General features: G+C 34.0%; 1 protein-coding gene across 1 annotated transcript; it reads left to right on the forward strand.

Moving 5' to 3' along the window:
- The first annotated feature begins 1,908 nt into the window (after window positions 1-1,908).
- LOC111300218 (9-cis-epoxycarotenoid dioxygenase NCED2, chloroplastic-like) lies at window positions 1,909-4,802 on the forward strand. Its single transcript, XM_022895858.2, has one exon. The coding sequence runs from the start codon at window positions 2,446-2,448 to the stop codon at window positions 4,288-4,290; it is 1,845 nt and encodes a 614-aa protein (XP_022751593.1). The 5' UTR covers window positions 1,909-2,445; the 3' UTR covers window positions 4,291-4,802.
- The last annotated feature ends 3,574 nt before the right edge of the window (window positions 4,803-8,376 follow it).

Below are 8,376 nucleotides of genomic sequence, written 5' to 3' on the forward strand. Positions count from 1 at the left end.
TAAAATTGAAAAGTTTCAATTTTAATTCGTATTTGATCCAACTTTTTTTTATAGTATAGTGTTGTGTTTGGAAGCTTGAATTCCAAAGAAGAGACTTAAATTTCAAGTTTGCATGACTTATCATGGATTTTCATAAAACATGACTTTATTAATTTTTTAAATTCAGAAATTTGTTAAATCATTGTTCAATGACAGATTTAAAATGTTTGTTCTCACTAATTAAAAAAATCACATATAATATCATAATTTTAAATATTTTTCTAAATTCAGTATCGTAATCCTAATTATTTGAGTAATTTAAAGGGACAATACTTAACTAATTTTTTAAATTCATGTTTGCAATCATAGCATTAATTACGTGAGAAAAAACTGTTGATAGAGAAAAACACAAACATTTCAGTACACAAATAGTTTGTGTTGCAATTGTTTAATAGCTATCATTAATCATTGTAATGCAAGTTTAATTAATACTTGTAAATGTAACACATAACATTGTGGGGATAAACAATTCAAATTGAATCCTCCCTAATGTTTATGGAATTTGATATTTTTTTCACAAAACAAACAATACAACCATTTGGTAGAAAAATCATATGCATATGGACTAAGAGAAAGACAAACAAAAAGCAAAGGTTAAAATTCATAACAAATTTTGTTTAAAATAGTATGTTTTAGGATAAAAAATCTTTGAACAAAAATTCAATAATTATTCAAATTTTTATTATTTTATTATAATCAATTAAGCTCTCAAATATTCATTTTCAACAATTAAACCCTAATTAGATGAAAATTGGTTAACCATTAATATCAATTTTTGACTAATCAAAAGATCAATTGGGATAAAATAAATGTTTAAAAATTAAATTTGATAAAAATAGATATTTGAGGATTCAATTAAATTAAAATAAAAAATTTAGGGTTTAATTAATTATAATAAAATATTAAAAATTTAAATAATTAATAAATTTTTATTTCAGAACTTTTTTTATTCTTTAACTTATATTTTATCTTAGAATAAGAATAAATAAAAGGAGGATAACTTTTTAGTAAGGATGGGAAAGGACTATTACGTTTCACCAAACAATAATGAAAGAGTTTATAAGAATTAGTTCAGTATATTTTATTTTATTTTATTATTATACTTTTATATTAATATAAATTATAATATTTTATATAATATGAATATATTAATTATTAAATAAATGTCGTTATAAGAAGCCAACGTGTGTGTCAATTGATGTGACCCAGATTTCAGGGTGAAACGCAGCATACACATGGGAGATGCCACGTGTAGGCAGGGATGACGGTCGAAAGAGGAGGGAACGCGGAGCTCGGCGTGTCCAAAGAAACCAATAACATTGCACCCTACCACAACCCATTTTTATTCTCTCCGCAATGCTCCAGTAGCCAAATTACTCTATCCTTCTTTTATTTTCTTTTCATTTTAGAGTTAGATAAATTACTTTAGTCAGAGACGTAAATGTACAGTTTTGAATCATACTAAAGAGAAATAATCTATATATAAATTTGTTAATTTTTAAAATAACATAATAATATGATATAAAATAATATATTTTAATATTTTAATAAAAATTATATATAAATTTAATAAAAATAAAAACGTATATTTTATATTTACATATTAATATGAATCATAATATAAAAATATATAAATTATCATATATATATTCAAAATTATATCTTCTCATTGATTGCACAAACGAAACAAGCATTTGAATCAATTCACTTGCTTGCTTTCCCACTTTATGTGTTATTATTTTTTTATAATTAAAATGATCAAATCTTGCTAATTAAAGTTAAAATTTTATTAGTTTATTGATAAATCACATGTGATATTATCTATACATCATACTAAAGTTATATAAAAAAATTTTACAACTCAATTTTCAGTCAAATAAAATAAAAAATTAAATTGATTTAAGGGATAATTTTAATAATAATTATATTTATTAAGGTTAAATTTGATTTTTGATTCACAAGTTTTTTTTTTCTAAATTTAATGAACTTTTCGACACATGAAATAATGTATGACAATTATATATTAAAAATATAAAACCCAACTATAGAGGAGAGTGAAAACGGGAAGAAGAAACGGGGATGGTCGTGTCAAAGGACCAAGCAACTATGTCGAGCAAACACCTTTCCCCATCACATCCTTTAAATAAATGTCACTACTTACTCATCGCCTCTTTTTCTACTCAAATGCAACACGTGGGCTTCTCTTCCACGTCTTTGGTGGACCTTCGCTTCTCTCTTCTCTTCTATATATACCCTCTTCTCTCCCTTCCCCCCCTCTTCCCTCTTCAAAACGCACATAGTGCATCCCCTCTCTCTCTTTAAAGACTCATAAAGCAGGATCTTACATTCAAATTCACTCCAAAACAAAAACCATAACCACTATTAATTGGCCAAAATTGAGCACCTATGGCTTCATCTGCATCTGCATCTGCATCAGCATCAGCGACAGCAGCAGCAGCTGCTACTAGGACTTGTCTTAAGCCTAAATTCCCAGTTTCAACCTCTTCTTCATCTCCAGACTTGGGCTCTATTTCTTCCTCTAGACCTTTCAAAAGGCCTAGTAGAAAGCCCAACATTTCCTGCTCTCTCCAAACTTCTTCCATTCTTCATTTGCCTAAACAATCACCAACATATGTTCCATCACCTACTCTCACTAGAAAACACCCCGAAAACACTTCTTCTACTGAGAAAACTCAATCCCAAGAATGGAATCCCATTCAAAGAGCTGCAGCTATGGCCTTAGATGTGGTAGAAAATGCTTTGGTCTCTCATGAGCGTCAACAACCTCTTCCCAAAACAGCCGACCCCAGAGTTCAAATCTCCGGTAACTTTGCTCCTGTACCAGAGCAACGACTAAAGCATAGGCTTCCTGTCACTGGAATAATCCCAGAATGCATACAAGGAGTCTACGTTCGAAACGGAGCAAACCCACTTCACGAACCTGTTGCCGGACACCATTTCTTTGATGGCGATGGCATGGTTCATGCGGTTCAGTTCAAAAATGGCTCAGCTAGCTATGCATGTAGGTTCACAGAAACTAACCGTCTGGTTCAAGAACGAGCTTTAGGGCGTCCAGTTTTTCCCAAGGCCATAGGTGAACTCCATGGTCACTCTGGAATAGCTAGACTGTTACTTTTCAATGCTCGTGGCCTATTTGGGCTTGTTGATCCAAGCCATGGTACTGGAGTTGCTAACGCTGGACTTGTATTCTTTAACGGTCATCTCCTTGCTATGTCTGAAGATGATTTGCCTTACCATGTTCGTATCACTCCATCTGGGGACTTGAAAACCGTTGGCAGATACGATTTTGATGGTCAGTTAAAGTCTACAATGATTGCTCACCCCAAAGTTGATCCTGAAACGGGCGAATTCTTTGCTCTTAGCTATGATGTTATCCAAAAGCCATATCTTAAGTACTTTCGTTTTTCACCGGATGGTAAGAAATCACTTGATATTGAAGTTCCAGTAGATGGTCCAACAATGATGCACGATTTTGCAATCACAGAAAATTTTGTGGTGATTCCTGACCAGCAAATCGTGTTCAAATTGCCTGAAATGATCCATGGTGGCTCACCTGTTGTCTATGACAAGAACAAGATGTCAAGGTTTGGGATATTGGAAAAGAATGCCACTGATGCTTCTGGGATTAGATGGGTTGAGGCACCTGATTGTTTCTGCTTCCATCTTTGGAATGCTTGGGAGGAGCCAGAGACTGAGGAAGTTGTGGTAATTGGCTCCTGCATGACACCCCCAGATTCCATTTTCAATGAATGTGATGAGAGTCTCAAGAGTGTTTTATCTGAAATTAGATTGAATTTGAAGACTGGCAAGTCAACTCGCCGGCCCATCATTGCAGAATCTGAACAAGTGAACTTGGAGGCAGGGATGGTGAACAGGAATTTGCTGGGAAGAAAAACCCAGTTCGCGTATTTAGCTCTTGCCGAGCCTTGGCCTAGAGTATCAGGATTCGCCAAAGTCGACCTCTCAATTGGAGAGGTTAAGAAATATATCTATGGAGACCAGAGGTATGGCGGTGAACCTTTGTTCTTTCCTCGAAACCCCGACTCGGAGAACGAGGATGATGGTTATATTTTAGCTTTCGTTCACGATGAAAAGACCTGGAAATCAGAACTGCAGATTGTGAGCGCCATGAATTTACAGCTAGAAGCCACAGTGAAGCTTCCATCTCGAGTTCCATATGGTTTTCATGGAACATTCATATGCTCCAAGGACTTGGAGAAGCAGGCCTAATTCAACTTTGAATAGCCTTGTTGATTTATCATCAGGTTTCTTAGATTGTTTAGTATGTACCAGAGGGATGCTTGCATACATTGTCCCCGGAATCTTCCTCTGTTTCGCAGCTTGACGACCCTGTTTTTGGGTTAGTCCGAGGCTTTTACCTTTGGTTTATTTTAAAGTGAAAGGTTTTGATAGACCAGCTTGTAGCTTATGGGTGTAGGTGGTGTTGAAGCTCAGCTGGTTTCTGCTTTTTCTTTCACTTGTGTGCATGAAACAGTACATAAATTACAAGAAAATATCTAGTATGTATTTCTCTATTTGTCTCTGTTTCACAGCATATATGTATAATTATAAATACCAGTATCTTTCTTCCAAGTACTCTTTTTTTTTTCTAAAAGGGAGATCATAGCCTTGAAATAAGAGAAGGAACTGCATATGTTGAGATTCAAATTCAGATCTGCTGAATGCTGCCACCTCTGGATTCAAATTAGAAATTGAATTACTCAAATATTTGTATATACTCTGTTTATTACTATTGAACATCCACCTTGAGCAATTTGATGGGTGATCCAGTGAGGTATGATTGGCCAAAAAGATTTAATCCGGAGAGAACAATTAAAAGGAAGAAAACAAAATCTAACATTTTGAGAAGAAAAGTGCCTACATTATTTTTGCATAGACAGCCGAGAAGAAGACAATTTGTTTAGATATCTGATGGTTGGTCTATTTTAAAAAGAACCTAAGTGGAATTTAGAACAATGAATAAATGAGAAAGCTGAACGGTTGAATGTTTAATCATTTCAGGATTGGTTAAAAAAGAAAGATTGGACCCCGTTTTTAGTCTTCAACTCTGTTAATTGAGAACCCTTTTTGACAGATTTTATGTTTTAACACTGCTGCAAATCCTGGAGTTGATAGTGGCAACTTACCATTGGCAATGTTGTTAGAAAAATGGGTCCAGCCCCATGTAAATGATTTTGGATCAAGTAAAGGTCATGGGCCTTGATCTTTCATTTTACATAGAATCCTAGCTACTTAATAAAAAAAAAGATGGAGTTATTTTAAGGGAGTGTCGAAAACCGAAAACCAAGTAGAAAAAGAAAAAAAACCAGAAAAAAGCATAGAAAAAAAAGAGAAGGGAGAGTTAGTTGAACGGAAGTCGATCCGTGGTCCGATTGAGTTGGAATCTTGTCAAAAAGTTTATGATTCAGAGTTCTACATTCTGAACGGTGAAGATCGGATTTGAAGCTTTCTAGGAACAAATTTAAGGTGTATTTGTTGAGTCACTTATTTGGTGAGATTTCTCCAATTGTTTCTCTAGTTGTTGTTTAGCTTTAATTTTAGCTAGAGAAAAACTTTGTATACCTATTATTTGATAGTGAAGATTTTTTTGGTGGTTCGTGATTTTTTTTCCTCTACACTAGAGGGTTTTTCATGTAAATCTTAGTGTGCTTTATTTTTCTTGCGTTTTTTATTATTGATTATTGTCTATTGCTTCTGTATTGTTGTGATTATTGCTTCAGGTGCAACAAGTGGTATCAGAACAATGGTTATTTTGAGATATCGATACAGAAGCAACCCGTGATAGAAATAAATTCTGTTTGAGATCATGAAGGGTGATACAGGTTCCATGATAAAATTAACAGCATCGAATTATTCAGTTTGAAAGCCTATGATGGAAGATCATCTATATTTTAAAGATTTGTATGAGCCAGTATTGGGTGATTCGACTAAACCATTAGATATGAAAGATGAAAGCTGGAAGAAGTTAGGTAGAAAGATGCTAGCTACAATCAAAAAATGGGTTGATATCAGCATGCTTCATCATGTAGCACATGAGTTAGATGCTCACATTGTTTGAAAAAAATTGGCAGCATTGTATGAGAGAAAAACAGGTATGAATAAAGTTATGTTTGTTAAAAAGCTTGCAACTTTACAGTACAGGGATGAACGATCTGTTATAGAGCACTTGAGTGATTTTCAAGATATATTTAATTGGATGACTACTATGGAGCTTAAGATAGATGATGAAATAAAGGCGTTATTTCTTTTGGGTTCATTGTCAGATCACTGGAATACTCTAGTTGTGACTGTTCTTAATTCAGCTCCTGACTATAAGATGATATTGGATATGGTAAAGGATAGTATGCTTAATGAAAAAACAAGGCGAAAAGATGTAGACCCTGGGAATCAAGCTTTGATCACAGAGAATAAGGGTAGAAACATCGATAGAGATCAGGACTTAAAAGGTCGTGGTAGTCTAAACATAAATCCAAGTCTAGAGGTAAAGTGAAATGTTTCTATTATGGTAAGACAGGTCATATAAATGAAACAGTAAAATCTTGAAGCAAGAGTGAAAAGATGAGAAAGGCAAGAGTTCAGATGATGATAATGTTGCAACAGTAAATTCAGATAGTGATTCAGTTACTTTGATTTGTACACATGGTGATTGTAATCAAGTTAGTGATCCCGACATTGAGTGGATAGTTGACACAGGAGTAGCATATCATTGTGTTTCTAAGAGAGAGTTGTTTACAACTTACAAAGTAGGAGACTTTGGTTATACCAAGATGAAAAACAATAGTGTGTCCCAGATTGTTGGGATTAGTGATATTATTGTACAAACTAGTACATGCTGCATGTTGACTTTGAGGGATGTCAGACACATTTTAGATATGAGAATGAACTTACTTGTTATTAATGTCCTTGATAAGGAGGGATATGAAAGTCGATAAAAGAATAGACAGTGGAAGCTTATCGAAGGATCTATGATAGTTGTAAGAGAAAAACTATGTTGCACAATGTGTAAGACATGGATGCAATTAAACAGTAACTAGGTAAATACCGTTGAAAATGATGCTTCAGCAAACTTGTGGCACAAGAGGCTGGCACACATGAGTGAAAAAGAGTTACAGGTTTTGGCAAGGCAGTCTTTTATTCCCTTGACCAAAGATATGTCTCTCGATTCATGTGATTATTGTTTGTTTAGTAAGCATCATAGAGTTTCTTTTCGTAAAAATTCTCAGAAAAAAGAAAATTTATTAGAATTAATTTATTCTGACATATGTGATCCCATTGAGGTTGAGTCATTAGGTGGTAGCATATATTTTGTTACTTTTGTTGATGATGCTTCATGTAAGACTTAGGTGTATATGTTGAAATACAAAAGTCAGGTACTGCAGTATTTTCAAAAATTTCATGTCATGGTTGAAAGGATGACAGGGTTACTCTTGAAGTGTATTCGAACTAATAATGGTGGAGAATACACATCTAAAGGCTTTAAAGAGTATTGTTCAAAGCATAAGATCAGGTATAAGATGACAGAACTTAGAACACCGTAGTATAATGGTATAGCTGAAAGAATAAATCGTACTATTGTGAAAAAAGTCAGATGTATATTGAGAATGATAAAATTACTAAAGCCATTATGGGGTGAAGTAGTCAACACAGCTTGTTACTTACTTAACAGGTCACTATCATTTTCTTTGGGCTTTGAGATTCTAGAAAGGGTGTGGACAGAGAAAGATACTTCATACTCTTACTTGAAAGTTTTTGGGTGTAAAGCATTCTTGTATGTGCCAAAAGAGCAGAGATCAAAGCTTGATAGTAAGGCCACATAATGTGTGTTTGTAAGATATGGTGATGAAGAATTTGGTTACAGGGTATGGGATCCTATAAAGAAAAAGATAGTCAGAAGCAGAGATATGGTCTTTCATGAAAAAAAAACTATAGCAGACTTTGAGAAAAATAAGAAGACTACCCGAGTTACTATTGAGTGTGATGTTTCAACACCGACAGAGATTCCATAGTAAAGAGCTACATATGGTGAAAATGAGCAAGAAACAAAACTTGAGGATATGAATGAGCCAACCACAGTTGGTGATGAGCCAGATGCAATTAGTTTTGAGCAGGGAAAGCAATCCTCTTTACCTGAGAGTGTTGAGCAAAGAGAGCTATCTTCGGCATCAAGTTATTTAGAGTCTTAGCTTAAGAGATCTACTAGAAAGCACAAGTAATCTACCAGGTATCTAAGTTCAAATTTTATTTTAGTTACCAGTGAAGGAAAGCCAGAAAGCTTTCAAGATGTGCAAGTTACTC

This window comes from Durio zibethinus, chromosome 18 (genome assembly GCF_047325235.1).
Source record: "Durio zibethinus cultivar Kanyao isolate XHJ-2024 chromosome 18, ASM4732523v1, whole genome shotgun sequence".
Classification (NCBI taxonomy): Eukaryota; Viridiplantae; Streptophyta; class Magnoliopsida; order Malvales; family Malvaceae; genus Durio; species Durio zibethinus.